The 16,919-nt window shown below is 33.1% G+C and overlaps 1 protein-coding gene across 7 annotated transcripts in view; it reads left to right on the top strand.

Moving 5' to 3' along the window:
* Window positions 1-16,919, top strand: part of LOC138699820 (trichohyalin-like) — a 412,868-nt gene that overhangs the window by 313,079 nt on the left and 82,870 nt on the right. For all 7 annotated transcript variants that reach the window (XM_069825999.1, XM_069826003.1, XM_069825997.1 and 4 more), the window contains one exon: window positions 7,813-7,980. In XM_069825999.1, coding sequence (XP_069682100.1) covers window positions 7,813-7,980 — 168 coding nt within the window. The remainder of the gene's footprint in view (window positions 1-7,812; window positions 7,981-16,919) is intronic.

Raw genomic sequence — 16,919 nt, 5'->3', positions numbered from 1 at the left:
TATTTGAATTGATTTCTTTTGGAGAGCAGTGAACACACAGTTCAGTCTTTTCCCGTGCGTAACTCGATTTAAGTTACATGATATACGGTAAAAAAAGTCGAACCGTGTGTAGGCTACACTGCTTTCCGCAAGAAATCGATTCGAATAAATACCAATTTCCCGTGCCGTGTGAACGGGCCCTTAGGATTCATCTATGAGGCAACTCTTCACTAAAGAGGTCTCTGTTCGAAACGTGGGACATCCTCAAGATTTTAATTGAAGAAAGCAGCTAGTTCACAGGAATGCATACTCGTAAATTTAGCTGTCATTACATCATTTATTCATTATATTATCGTCTCAAGCAGTCTGAATACCGGTAAATATAAAATTTCATAAAATTACTTTCAGTTCTCGTATAGAATAAATACAAATTTAATCACATTTGTGAAGTGCCTTGATAAGTAACTAATATCACGATTTTGTTGTTCTGATATATGGAAAATACGCCTTTTTAATATACGATGAATAGAGATTGGTTTTCCGCGTAGAAAGCAGAACCTAATTTCTCTTGAAGTACTCGAAATCATCATAAAAAGTAGTTTCTGAGATATTATTTCTTAAATATCCGAAATATTACATTTGCTAAATCTCGAAATAACAGTGATTTTGGGAATTATGTGAATTATCATAAAATAGAGATTTTATAGTGAAAACTGAAGCTTATAAATGCTAGACATTTCAGAGTCTTTCATTTTTGACAAAGAGTGTACTGTACATTTTGTAACTAAATATTGTATTGTTGACTAACAACGTAAATGAGGTAAGAGGAGAGAGATGACAGAAACCACTCCCTGCCTTTGTAACTCAAAGTGATTAAAGGTCAGTATAACTTGTTTGCGTTAATTTGATCAAATAGAGAACTTTAAAAAATATTAGAAAAATTCTAAACTTATTATTTTTATTAATTACATATTTATGTTGTGTGATAACTTTGTCTACATAGTTACGTTGATCTTTTGTAACTGCTTCATATTGTGAGATTACTTTTATTTAAAAAACAATGTTCACCAGATTTTTATGTATTTTACGCGCTGAAATAGTTTCATTAATGAAAAGTATCTTAATCACAAAATCCTTCAAACATATTCATGGCATCGGAAATTATATAAAAAATAACAACAATTTTGACAAAGAAAAAAGAAAGAAAGAAAAAACAGGATCCAAATAATAAACAACAACAGTATATTTTCAAATATATGTTTTATAACATTTAACTATTTTTATTTTATATGGTATATTCTTATTTGAGGAACTCCTCTACTGAACATTGTGTCATCAATGATTGTATGTAGATACCACGTACATACTTATTAAAGGAAAATAAAAAAACAAAAAACAAAAAGGAGAAGAGTTCGGCCGGCGCTGTGGATCGGATAACGGCATAGCTCAGATGGTAAGAGCAGTCAGCGCTACAACTTGAGGATCTTGGGTTCGATTCCCTGTACCGAAACGAATTTTTCTCCTTTAATAAGTATTTTTAGTTATGTCAAAATAGTAGTTAATTCAGATAGAGTAAATTTGATTAATAAATTATTACTTGTTTTCGACTACATAATTTATAAGATTAGTAATTATATTACTAATTTTCAACCTTCAAAAGTCAAAAGTTTATAATTTGCAACAAAGAATGTGAATAAATACGAAACAGAAAATTTTATGATTTTCATTGTCTCATACGGACAACTTTTCTACCGTAATGCACAAGATTGCACAATATTTAACAAACTTTCAGAGAAAGAGCTGGAGTCTACGGAAAATAAAGTAGAATTACAGAGAAATCTTTCATCAATCGTTTATTGACTAACTACTCCAGGGACTCGGAGAACGCCATGTTGTAATAAACCACGACGATTACTCAGGGGTTTCCATAGAGACTAGTGACCACAGATGGGATGGGACGAGTGGTTTCGCTTGATAGCGTACTTCCCAGAAGTGGCTGTCAACAGAACTTGGCGCGATTTTGCACTGAAGCCATGATGCGATCGAATAAAGGAGAGGATGACGTCACATTTCGTTGAATACAATAACACTATGTCTTACCCTACATCATTATGACACACCCAGCATGGAATTTTTAAATTGAGAATCTCCATTCGGTTCTGCAAATCAAAATAAAATGTCCTATCTCTTTTAGTTTTCGAGCTCCTGGAAGGTTAATGGAGTTATGAGGTTACCATTCTTAATCTTTATACTTGAGGAATGAGAGGTATATTTTGTTTTGCTTAACATTATTTGCTCTCTTAACATACGTGGCTGCGAAACTTGAAGCCTCTCTCACAAAGGGAGTCTTCCAAAATCATCTGTTTTATAACCCTACGGAAACTCGTGCACGTAATGAAAATACTGCAAATGCTTTCAAAAATAGCTTAAAATCTGCAGTTCAATAACCGTTTTGCCAGCCTTTTGGAAGATATGTATTTAACAACTGATGTTTAAATTTATTTTATTTATTTATTTATTTATCTATTTATTTATTTATTTTATTTATTTATTTATCTATTTAACTAGCTAGCTAGTGAGTAAAAATTAAATTTATAAAACAAATATGTTTCTTGCCACTACCGTAAGAGCCAGGCTCGTGTACGGTGTGCTCTTAGCCAATAATGTAACATAAAATTTACAAGGACAGTTTACTAAATACAGTAACTTAATTCAAACCAATAAATAACACACAAGAGCAAAAAATAAAAAAGAGAAAACGAGAGAAAAATACACCTTTAATATAAATTGGTCAACATATCAAATATATTTAAATTCTGTCTTCGACGTTCTATGTCCTACTGAATTTCTGAAAATAGGTAGAGTGGGAAATTACTTACATGTGTTCAACGGGATCGCAGCATACAGTTCATAGTAGACACTACCACTGGTATAGTTAAATTTTACCTGGAGTTAACCTATCTACAGTGCATACATTTTATCTTTCCACGCTGACATATGGACAGCTGGGTTGTGCACTACCGATTCCGCTCTGACTCCGCGAGCGTGGAAAGATAAAATGTATGCACTGCATATCACATGGTGTGATTTCGCTAGTGACAGGTAGAAAGGTTATTCAAATGGTAGCACGACAGAAAGTATTAATCAACTGTTATGTCGTAGAGTTTGCATTGGGGGCACCGAGTTGGACTCGTGCCCCGTGGCTACGGTTGAGCGTGAGTTCGAATTCCTCTTGTTCTGATTATCTAATTAATTTTTTTTAGAGATTTTACCAACTTTTAAAACGAATATAGGAGCTAATTCCAATGTGAATCAACTCGTCATATGTCATCGACACCAGGTAACTTCGCAGCTGATACAGTAACTGTTTATTATAATGTCAGGATGAGTTCTAAAAGAACATCCCCCTACCCACACAAGTTGCGACATTTTTTTTTTTTAAATTAAAGTCATTTGAATCTGAGCCTGGCCTTCGGTACTTGTGGCTAGTTTACTCGAATGTTTCTCGCAATATTCAGTATTAAATTTTCTAAAAATTTTATTAAGAAATAAATATTTTCTGAAGGAATAAGAATTATCATAGACTATTTTGTTGATGTAGGTCTTTAGAATGTTATGTAAAAGAATCATGCACATATTTAATTAATTAATTTATTTTTATTGCTAATAAGTTTGAAATGAATACAAGTTAATAAATACAATGAAATATAAACTAGCCCACTCCTGAATGAGTAAGACTCGTGCTCAGGAGGGGATTCCAATACAGACAAAAATAAAATTAAAATTGAGAGTGAATACAGATTAAATAGTGTTTAATATGTTTAAACCCAAACTATAAATCCAATACAATTTTTTACATTTTTTTATTAATTTGGAGAGAATTCGTGGTTAAAATATTATTGGAATAAAATTTGTTTAATAATCTGGGACATTGACTCATGCTATGATAAAAAGCTGCATTGGTTTTACATTTTGGTTCAGACAAACGCAGAGAATTCATATTTTTAATTCTATAATTATGTATATACCTTTCAAAATTATTAAACTTTATATGAAAATATTTTAATAAAATAAAATAATACATTTGTTTAATGTTGAAAACTTTGAAATGTTTAAACAACAATTCAGTTGGGTAATCTTTCTGCTTTTTCATACAAATTGTTAATACTTTTTTCTGTAGTAAAATTAACGGATAAAGGTTGGAATAAATTCCACCCCAATCTATAATACCATACATAAATATAGATTGAAATAATGCTAAATAAATTACACGTAAACAGTTAATTGAGAAAATATTTCTTAGAATAACAAAGTAACATAATGTTTGACGTAATTTATTACAAATATAATGAATATGATTATTCCATGTTAAATGATTATCAATAATTATACCTAAGTATTTAACCTCATTAACTTCATTAATAACTGAACAATTGCAATTTATATCGGAACAATCAGAATTATGCATTTTAATTTGTAGTATTGATGAAATTGGTTTATTACTTTTATTATTTAAAGAAAATGGGATAGCTATTGTTTTATCTTTATTAATTACAAGTGAATTTACATCGAACCAATTTTTTTATTAATTTTAAACTGCAATTTGCATTATAATAAGCATCAGTCCAAGTTTTTCCACTAATTAATTGTTTATTTTATTATGTAAATATTTTACGGTTGTAAAAGAAAAAATATGCAAATTTTAAATTATTTTTACAGGTAATGATTAGCTATTTTAGTATTCTGAATAGTATTCTATAAAGTGTAATGTATGTCTATTAAGCATGAAAAGTTTTGTTCATTTAGTTTTTATAGTAGCTGAGATAAAAAAAAATTAATTTCACTAAATTTTTGCAGGCCAATAGTGTATCTTCCCTCATAAGATGAATTTCTGGGAGTTGTATTGAAAATAACTACATAGATCTTAACAGGCCAACAGATCTAATAAGTTAAATTTATTTAGTTACAGATTACATTCTTCTCCATTCTGGGTGTAAGAGAAGTGAAACAAAATATTAAACTTTTTTGATCGACAGTATATGAAATGGTTGTTAAAATTTTAGGAGTCGTTCTATAAAGTACGAATTTAAGTTTGAATATTGCCGCACACAAAATTTCGCGCGACAAATACTGGCATTTGGGACGAAATAATAAACGGCATCTTTGGTGTTATATGTATAAACAGACATAGAATTTGAGTATATCGATTTAAACTTGAGAAGATTTATTTTTATCCCGACATTTGATATGCATCATGGCTTCTGCATCGTTATAATAATACCTTATAATGTTCATGTTTCCTACAAGTGTAACAGAGAATTCAGATAAAATAAACAAGCGTTATGTAAATTTTAATAATACCCTGTAGTTCTGGCTTAATAATACCTTCCATTATACAGAAACACAGTATTACTGTCTATCAGATACACAACTAAATTTGTTACCTCTTGAAAGCACGAGACCAGGAGACGCATTAACATTGGAACACACATTTTTGTATCAAACTATCACACACCCACATCATTTTGTATAGAAAGTCTGTGGCTTCGGGCTGTAGGATAAATGGGAGTCTGTTCTGGTTCACATGCAGCACTAAACTGTGAAGGAGACTCAGGTTACTAAGTAGACAATGCAAAACTAAAATTAGTAAATTCAAAGTCTTTTGTTCATAATCGCTTTCTGAATACAGTACAGCATGATTATGAACAAGCTGTCAATATTGACTATAAGGTCTGTTAAAACTGTATTATATTTATAGTATAAAATTTCTTAAATCGTTTTTCTTTACTTTATTGTATAGTCTGACTCAGTGCTGAATATTCTCTTATTGCTTCAAGTTAAATTCGCTTTCGTCTGGATCGGTAAAGCTCCGAAACTAGAATATAATTGTGATAATGTAATACAAGATTTAATTTTTTTAGTATTGACACCAGATATTCACTGGACAGTTGTAAAAATAATTGTCAGATTTCTTTGAATGATAGCTGGTCATCAGTTTATAAATGCTAACAGATATGCTTGTTAACATTTGATTTCAAATATGTTATTAAATTATGTCACTTTAATGTATTTAACCCATATAGTATGTTATTTACTTTAAAGTGTTTTTTTCTTATACAAATTTTATGTGCGTATTAATTTTAATTTTCCTATGTTTTTTTCAAATTTGAATTAATGATTTTAAATTCTCTTTTCTGATGATTCATTAAAATGTTGTATGAATTTCACATTCTTACTCTAAATTGTAATTATTTTTAAATTCTGCTTCATATTTTTTTAATATTGTATAATTTCTACACACTTTCCTCAAATTTAAATTCTTGCTCCTAGATTATGTTTTACAGTTATATACTCAAAGCAGATTTTAATCTTACTTTTAAATTCTATTTATGGTTATTCTTTTAAATTTTTTGCTTATTCTATACACTTTCAAAAATTGAGATTATTTTTTTAATTAATTTGTATGGTTATTTATTTAAAATTGGTGACAATTTTGTACGCTTTCCCTAAAATTAATTACTATAACTTAATGCAATTTCTATCAAATTTCTCTAAATTCAAATGATCATTTTTGAAGTCTTTGTTGTAATTGTGTGAACCTATGTCTGAGGTGTAGAAACTGTTTGTCTGTAGACAGAACAACTCCATATTGAGAGGATCATATGACAGATTTTACAAAGTCATTATATAATATTAATATCCTGTAAATAAGAAGGAAAGAGTTTCGTAGATGTGGATACAATGATAATTATTTTATTACATGATGTTAGGAAAAATTAACTTGAAGAATATACTTTATATCACTCATTTTAGTGAGACTGATGCAACTACATTCTTCCGATAATTTCAGCGAAACTTGTTACACTGTGATTAATAACATCCATGTTCTTTACTTTTTAGTGGATCGCAATTGGCCTAGTGACCAAAGTTCCCCAACTCTAATAAAAATCTGTATTTACAACACTTGTTATCATTAGACAATCACTGTTTAAATTTCTTTAATAGTTTCCTAAATTGAAGTCCAATTTTAAATATGGTACGACTTTCCATTCAAATTTTATATAGTATTATCTGTGTACTTTACACCAAATTCGCATTGAATTAATGTAAGATCGCAATTAAGATTAAGTTATATTTTATATCATTCCTTCATACCTCCCTTAAATTCAAATTATTTTTTAGATCTTTTTCATACTTATTCATTTCAGCTTTATGTAATTCTTGCACACTTTTTCAAATATAAATTTATTGCATCAGAAACCTTTGTTATAGATTAATCATTAATAAAATTTGTTATAGATTTCATGTCCAAAGAAAGCATTTCAAATGCTAGGTCTTTGAAAGTAATATGTTTTGCCAAAATATAGTGAATTTATTATAATTTTAAGTAAAATTGTAGGCCTAAACAAATTGCAGATATTTTCGTAACTTGGAGAAATTTACATTTTTTTCAAAAGTTAATTTTAAGTGATTCCACTCAGTAATATATTGGTAATCTATTGATTTCTCAGTCTTTTAATATAGCCATCACCTCTCAAATTGTGCATAAAGAGTTACATGAACCCTGAATTCTAATTTTAGTTTCACAATGATTCTTGGTTTACAAAATTATTTTTGTCTATATTTTTTATAATAAGGTTCCGGTACATCAAGCTAAGGAAAAAAGCTTCATATAAAAGTCAAAACGTAAGTTAGTGTAAGAGTAATAAGCTAGTGCCAAAGAAACATGTGACCGTTGTTGACGTTTATATGAAAGAAGGAAAGCTCTTTCCTGTAATAACAGACATTACTATTTTTCTCGGAAACCCCTCTTTTCCCTGCAACGCTGCGCAGCTAGATGAGTTCCGAGCGGAGATCCAGAGAAGGGACCAGGAAATCCTGGCGATGAGCGCCAAGATGAAGACGTTAGAGGAACAACACCAGGATTACCAGAGACACATAGCAGTACTCAAGGAGTCGCTGTGCGCGAAGGAGGAGCACTACAACATGTTGCAAGCGGACGTAAGTACACGCTCATTCTTCTTTTACTTTACTCTGTAAGAAAGACAAGATATCGTGTGACACAGAAGTCGGTTAACAAGGGAAACATTACTCTAATTGGAAATACAATTGTTTACGGTACGTTCACTACCGCAAATGTTCAAAATGTGCTCCATTTACTTGAAGATATTCGATCCTGACATTCTTCTGTCAAGCTTAAAAGTGTTGCAGGTGGAATATGCGGGATAACATGGGTGATCCTATGTTTCAAGTCATCTATAGATGTAGGCCCTGTCTGAAAAAGTGCTTTCACAAATTCCCATAGAAAGAAATCAAGGTGTGTGAGGTCTGGTGATCGTGGAGCCCATGACTGAGTTGTGCCCCATCCAACCCAATGCACACCAAACATCTCATTTAGTTTCTAGCGAACTGTTACAGCATAATGTTCGTTGCCCGACCTTGTTGAAACCACATTCTTATCCATTTGTTCAGTGGCAAATCATATAGGAATTCATTACAGTGCTGTTCAGTATTTCCCCATACGTGTGTTCATAATAATAATAATAATAATAATAATAATAATAATAATAATAATAATAATAATAATAATAATAATCGCCCTGAGTGGCGCAGTTCGTATAGCACTGGCCTTTGTGCCCGAGATTGCGGGTTCGATCCCGGCCCAGGTCGATGGCATTTAGGCCTAAGTGTGCGTAATGCGACAGGCTCATGTCACTAGATTTAGTGGCATGTAAAAGAACTCCTGCGGGACAAAACTCCGACACACCGGCGACGCTGATATAATCTCTGCAGTTCCGAGCGTCGTTAAATAAACCATAATTTTTAAATAATAATAATAATAATAATAATAATAATAATAATAATAGTCTTAAACATTTTATCCTCTTTGGTTTATTATGAGCTTGCACTAGCGTGTCAGTAGTGTATCCAAGATTTTTCATCCTGACGATTGGTAACGGAGAATTTTAAAGGGATTCGTTTTTAATTGGTTTATTTTACAACGCTTTATCAACTGCCAGCGACGAAATGAGTTCAGGCTCCAGCGCCGAAAGTTACCCAGCATTTTGTCTTAATGAGTTGAGGGAAAACCTCAGGAAAAGACTCAACCAGGTAATTTGTCCCGACGAGAATTTGAACCGGGCCCACTCATTTCACGGTCAGACACGTTAACCGTTACTCCACAGCAGTGGGATTCTTCAGTTCACATACATGATATACAGAGTGTCCCCGAAAAGACTGCAAATATTTTAGTGGATGTGAGGGAGTGTCCGACCATACGAATATTTTGATATGATAAATGATGGGTCCCTATAGATGCATTTTTATGGCCTTAAACGATAAACATACTGGACAGGTTGCTCATTAGAGTTAGGGACCCCATCTTTTTCATGACTAGTATAAATAACAAATTGCTTTGAATTAAACTTGTAACAACATAATAAACAATAACTTGCTTTAAACGATTTGCATTTGTATTTTAATTGTTTAGTGCTGTAAGCATGCGTCTGAGATTCAAATTTCATTAGGTATATCAAATTACTCGTATGGCTACTTCTTCACAAGATCAAAAAATCTGCTCTCATTTCGGGGACACCTGGTATGTTGCTTCCACTCAAATTATGAATGTAACATAATAGGTTGAATTTTGTTCTAACATTAGTAATGATAATAATGGTGGTGATGATGATGATGATGATGATGATGATAATAATAATAATAATAATAATAATAATAATAATAATAATCGTCATCATCATAGTTATCATGAACCAACACTTTTTAGGTTTAATAATTGGACCTGTATTAGTTTCATCAAGTTTTATTTTTAATAGTCTACCGAGTCATCTTCAGATACTTGGTATATTTTGTGTCATTAGTTTTGGAATCCTACAATATGGAAACCAAAAAACGTGTTGAATCTTGCTGTTTTTTTAATTGTCCTAACCTTACTTTCATGGTTCCATATTGTTTAGTCTGTGTTTCTTAGAAAGAGTACCATTTTAGCTGTTTTAGTCTATTTTCATTTTGTTCTTGTAGGCCTATTTATTTCATTTCATTTATTGTATTACACAGATCTTACATCAGCAATGACGTTTTAAGATGTGGAACAAGTCAAGATTTACACAATTTCTTGGCGAGATTTCATTATCGTGTGCCAGTATTATCCTATAAGAGCGTTGCGGATGTTTATTATTGAAGTTCTTGAAGTTTTCTGTGCCAGATTGGTAATGTGGTAATGTGATGTTTGTGATTCTCAGCGTCTGTTTAAATTTGGATAGTTTCTATCAAATACCTTTCCTTTCATATAGATTATCTTTTCATTTTCTTGATTACAATTTTCATACTTTTTGATCTTACAAGATAAATGCCCTTACTTTCATTTCTGACAAACTTATAACGAATTATTTCACTATCAGATAAGAAGAATATTTCTCCTTAAAAATAGAAATAAAAATAGAAATAAAAAATAGCGTGCGGAATGAGAATTCGGTAGCAGTGGTAGTGGTAACTGTGGTGTGTTAAACCGTACTTGATAACTTTAACACGTTTTCGTAAAGAGCGTTATATTTCCCAGCTCCTTGTTGCCTAGATTTATTTCGTGCCGATAAGTTAATGATATGACGTTAAAGGAGCAATATTGGAGTAACAATTACATATGAAACTGATTTGTTCGGAGAAAACCTTCTCCATAATCCTTTTTCTAATCACAAAGTCACAAAATATATCAGGGACTCAAACCTTGATACCTCAGGTAAACTGATGGAACTCCAGCTGTAAGTCATATGGAATATAACCAAGATTGTGCCACTCCTCTTCGCGTCACCTACCAGTTACGAAGGAACAGAAGAAGCTGCAGGCTTCCTGTTGCCCGGGGCAGTTCATTACTGGTCCAGCACGGAGACAGAAATTAAGTAAACTGGATGCAGATTGCGAGAGTCGGCCAATTTGAAAGTGATGCGGACGCCGCGCCTCGCCGTCTGCGTCATCAGACTGCAATCACACCTGTTAACAACTCTCATTACGGGTATTTGCCTCTCCGCGACTTACGTCCAATTTGTACCCATTTGTTTCCAAAGAGCAAAATTCTGCGTCGATTGCCTTCTCATCGAATGGCGAATTTGCAGAAAACTGTTTTTAAGTCTATGAAAAAAAAATCTGCCCTCAGCTGTGGCTCAAGTGGTAGTGTTCCCGGCAGCTCACCCGAGCTCGGTCCCCAGAAAGAAGTGTAAGCCTAGATTTATTTCCTCACTGCAGAAATTTTGCTTCGTATTGTGACTTTTAATTGAACAATAACGTTACTTTTATTGTCACAACAATATTGGCTTTCTATAACTGATTTTAAACACTCCCGTCAACAATGAGTATTTCACTCCACACAGCAACACAGTATTCGTTATTGCACTCCACAGACGAAAACGACAATTCACTTGGATTATTGAGAACAACAATGTACTCCTAATCTCAACTAATGTTCACAAAGCACTATTTACAAAACAAAACTGTCAGTTCTCAGTTCGTTTGCCTTGGCTAGTTCTTCTAGCTCATTCATTAAAGTTCACAGTATATCGAACCCAAGACTTCCAGAGGCAGTCCACTGCACTCGAACTCAAGACTTCCGGATACGCCGCACTCGCCTGGTCGCTGCCACAGTTGCGGTCCTCCTCAAGTCGAACCCAGGTCTCGAAAGCTCGTTCACTGCTGCTTCACAAGACTGACTCGCTGTTCTAAAACTAAAACTGTCTGTGCGACTCACTCGCGTCTTCTATTTATTACTAAATCATAGTTTCCAGAAAGTACTGTTTCGAGTATCTTCCACCCGATCGGCTCGCGTCGCTTTCCAGAACCATCTGTTCGGGAGGTTTCGTTCCCACCTTCACCTCGCACAGCGCAGCACCTGCAGCTTTGCGTCTTCTTCTCTCCTCTCTACGCCGCGCACAGTGCCCACCGACTTGCATCTTTCCCCTCTCCACCGATGTTTTCTCGCGCGCCCTCCCTTGTGTGGGACGCGTGCTCGATTCCCGACGCGGCAGTCACAGTATAATGTTTGTCCTGTGTTATCGTAAAGCAGGGATCCTTCACAATGCTACCGACAGAAGCAAGGATTTTTAATACTTCTGGTCGCATCTGTGGCTCAGTGCTAGCGACTGGTCTTCCATCCAGGTTGCAAAAATTTATTTCCAAGTTACCCTTGTTTTCCTCTTTCATTCCACCAACACCCTCCATTTCCTCATTTAATCTACAGCGTATATATTTTATCTTTCCACACTCGCGGGAAGTACAGTGGAAGCGGCAGTGCACAGCGCAACTGCCCACATGCGAGCGTGGAAAGATAAAATGCATGCACTGTTTTATCTTAAATAGTAAAAAAAAGTGACAGGTGGGTCAAAATAATAATCTCTGTAATTGCATGAAAAGTTTATGCTCTCGATTGGGTGTTATTCTGATAAGTAAAATTCAGTACTTTTGCGTTACATATAGGCTATTCACGCTTATATTCTTTTGGATTTTTGCAACCTCCTTTATTTGCCTGCTCACATTGATCATTGATAATATGCACTCATGTAATCTTTCCTGGACTTCTTGATAGCTTTGATGTTACAACGCGATTATCATCATTACTGTTACACTTGCATGCACGATGGTTTAGTTTATTTGATCCGAATAAATGTAACACTTAAAAATTCCTTTCTTGAACGAAAAGTTTTATTTGTTCATATCAAAAGTCTGCACATTTAAAGGACAAAACTAAAATTCTTTCAATCATTTATTATCATAATACACTGCTCTCTTAAATTAACTGAGAATATTGGGAATTAATTCAGTAGCTTTCCAAAAACACGCTACGAAATGTTTAATATAAAATAATTTCTTTTCTCGTAAAGGAAGCAAAACTGAGCAAAATTTTGTTAAACTTTTTTGTTTGAATTATCTCAAAGAACAACGCCTTGAAATTAATGACATTAATTACGATTCACCCTATATATATATATATATATATATATATATATATATATATATATAGAGGGAGAGAGAGAGAGAGAGAGAGAGAGTCGTCCTCGGTAGCGTAGTTGGTATAGCGTTGGCCTTCTATGCTCGAGGTTGCGGGTTCGATCCCAGCCGAGGTCGATGGCATTTAAGTGTGTTTAAATGCGACAGGCTCATGTCAGTAGACTTACTGGCATGTGAAAGAACTCCTGCGGGACAAAATTCCGGTACACCGGCGACGCTGATATAACCTCTGCAGTTGCGAGCGTTGTTAAATAAACCATAATTTAAACATTTTATAGGCCTATATAGAGGTGTATATATGGCTCGTTTTGCTTCCTTTTCGAGATAAAAATTGTTTTATATGAAAGATATATAGAATCGTTTAAAGATGAAGTCATCAATATTATAAACAAGCCTAAACCTTAAACCAAGAAAAATATCATCACCACCATCACAATCTAACTTCAAGGATTGGGCTTCTGGCCTGCCTTATTCCTGTGAAAATTATAAACAAACGCGACACATTTACAAGTAGCGGTTTTACTCTGGTCGTATGGCTAGCATGCCATCGCATAACACAAACAGACAATATTCAGTGTACAGTATAATGTAAGTCTATTGTATTGTGCTCAACAGTAATTCCTAACTAAATTGTATGGAATAATACAATATACAAGAAGCTCTTGTGGAACATATTTTTCTCATTTCTTTTAATTGCAAGTAAATATGGTTATAAAATATTTCATACTTTTGTGAACCAGGCATCTCATAAAATTATGTTTTTCTGGCTTTTACTGTCATTTTGTGACGTTCAAACTGATTGCATTTATTATTAATTCTTTTAGATTTTATCGCCCTTCCTAAATACTGTATATAAATCTAACCGTCATACTCATAAACAGAGTCTTTCAACGAAAAACATGAATAAATTACAAACTCTCTCTCAGCTTTAACGCGTACTAGCGAATGTGTAATCTAAGTAAGAAAATAAACAGTCAAATATTAGGACTAGATAATAAAATGTTGACATGAGTTCGGGTTGGGAAATTGACGTTACCTAAACAGAGGACATCCTGAACATGACATCCGATGTATCAATCAGCCACCTCACCCCTGATATGTATGCAGTCACGCTGCACATATGTTGCAAACTGTTGCGCAATATACGCCACGGGAGACCCGCGTTTATGTCCCACTTACGTGGCGACCCCGCCCAAATGCATGTCACGTAAAACAAATCGGCAGCGAGAAGTTTTATGTTAGTCTAATGGCGCCAAAACATCATCCCTTGAATAAGATTCGGCTATCATCTCTATGGTAACGCATGCACGTGGCTACAAACAAAACAGGGCTGAAGACTGCTCCAATTCCGAACAGGGATTGTGGATTATTTATTGACAAATTCATAATCTCATTCTACGTTCTATGTGCCTATGTACACTCATTCATTCTGTATTTTTCACTGCAAACCCAGCATTCTCCAATCGTTCATATTTTTTGCCTTCCTCTCTATCTCCTCTTATGACCCATGTATCTTAATGTCTTCTATCATCTGATATCTTCTTCTGCCCCGAACTCTTCCCCTGTTCACCATTCCTCCCATTGCATCCTTCAGTAGGCAGTTTCTTCTCAGCCAGTGACCCAACCAATTTATTTTCCTCTTCCTGACCAGTTTCAGCATTCTTTCTTCACTCACTCTTACCTTCACAGCTTCATTTCTTATTCTCTACTAGCCGTACCCGTGCGCTCCGCTGCACCCGTTAGAAATAAATATAAAGTAATTACATAATTATAATAGGACATTTGATCCAGGGAACATTCGTGTTTGATAGAAGGATAAATCGTTTAATATGTTACTTAATTTAAATTGCATCCAAATAATTAAAATGCGATCATTTTGGTCCAGAGACACTCATTTGGTGCAATGACAATTCCTTTAACATGTTTCTTAATTTTTATTACATGCAACCATAGTTTAATGACGATTGACATCATTTAGATTTAATGTGTATATTTTATTTCACTTGTTATAGGTTTCCATTGAATTATGGTAATAATTTAATTTTAACCCTTGTTTTCTACGTATTCAGTAAATGGCGCTTGGCCCACTATGGTTCTGAACCCTTCAAATAACTTAAATTATATTATATAATATTACATATTATATTATATTATATTATATTATATTATATTATATTATATTATATTATATTATATTATATTATATTGTATTATATTATATTGTATTATATTATATTGTATTATATTATATTATATTATATTATATTATATTATATTATATTATATTATATTATATTATATTATATTATATTATATTATATTATATTATATCAGAAGTTACTGTAATAACATTATAGCATATAACATTATAGCATTATGTCCATCTAGAGAAACTACACTTTCCAATGGTGAAATAATAATTAATTATACAAATCGGTTAATTTAGCTTCCGATATTACTTCATACAAACACAGAAACGTTCTCTGTAGGCTATCTTTCATAGCTTTCGATTGTTGCTGTCCAAGGCCCCTTATAGACGAAGTCATTTGTTTTTTAATTCATTACACGGCCTTAGATGGCAGTTATTTTAATTTTAAAACTCATTTATCTCATTAAATATCAGTCCTATCAAAATTTTTCAAGGAATAAAACTTATCGCAAATTATTTTTAAAGAAACTTTTGTTATGTAACATTTTTCACAAAAATCAATAATAAGCGAGATATTTTGATTTAATTCAGGCCCCCTTATAACCCCCCTTTTAAATAATGTATTTTGAATGCCATATAGCCTAAAATCTAAGTTACAACGAACTTAATATATATTCCAATTTTCATCGAAATCCGTTCAGCCATTATCGCGTGAAAAGGTAACAAACATACAGACAGACAGACAGACAGACAGACAGACATACAAACAGAAATTTAAAAAAAGCGATTTTCGGTTTCAGGGTGGTTAATTATATATGTTAGGACCAATTATTTTTGGATAATCGAAAATTACCAGAAAAATTTCTGCTACACATTTATTATTAGTATAGATGTCCACTTCATACGTTCCAGTCTTCTTCATATCCACATTTCAAATGTTTCTATTCGTTTCCCTTCACTTCGTCGTAATGTCCATTTTATACGCCATACAATGCCACGCTCCATACAAAGCACTTCACTAGTCCGCAGAACAGAGACCGGAAGTTTAGGCATTATGAATCATTAAAATAGACAGGCAAAAAGACATCATAAATAGCTAAAATAGGCAGGCAAAAATACATAAATAGCTAAAATACGCAATAAAAGGCAATTACAAAAACCTTGCACTAGACCCACAACCTTGCACTTTCCACAAAGGGATTTCGGTAGCAAGAAAAGCTTTACATAAGTCGAATGCAAATTGAGATTTTCGACTCGATGTTGCAATTAATGTTGGAAGCAAAGAAATCATCTTCCCAGTAGCCTTGGAAAGTACATTTTTGTGTTTGGTTGTACTGATATGTTGCGATATGAAATATTTAGCTAGCTACAACAACATCGCAATGAAAACTGAAAGAAAAGTAACCTTTAAAAATAATGTTAGACCCGCACTTATTGTTGCCTTGTCAAATAAACACAAGCGATAATTAAAACGCTTACTGATTTACATTTTTGCACGGCAGCACTCATTGTTGCAAAGAGAATGTGAACTGATTGAAAGACAATAATATACATTCGGTGAAGTTACTTTCATTGTAGCGGTTATAGAAATAAATTAAAATATACCTGTAGGCAATTTTTAATAATAAATTAATAAATAATATATAAATAATCAAACAAAGGCAAAAAAGCATTTATTTTGTAAATTAGGTATTTATATTTAAAAAGGTAGAAAAGGGCAACATAAAACTGTGACGTTTCAATCACAAAGGTAAAATGGCATTCTGCCAAATTTCCGGCC

The sequence above is a fragment of the Periplaneta americana genome, chromosome 5 (assembly GCF_040183065.1).
Source record: "Periplaneta americana isolate PAMFEO1 chromosome 5, P.americana_PAMFEO1_priV1, whole genome shotgun sequence".
NCBI lineage: Eukaryota > Metazoa > Arthropoda > Insecta > Blattodea > Blattidae > Periplaneta > Periplaneta americana.
The sequence above is the reverse complement of the archived record's forward strand: the minus strand, read 5'-3'. Positions and strand labels throughout refer to the sequence as shown.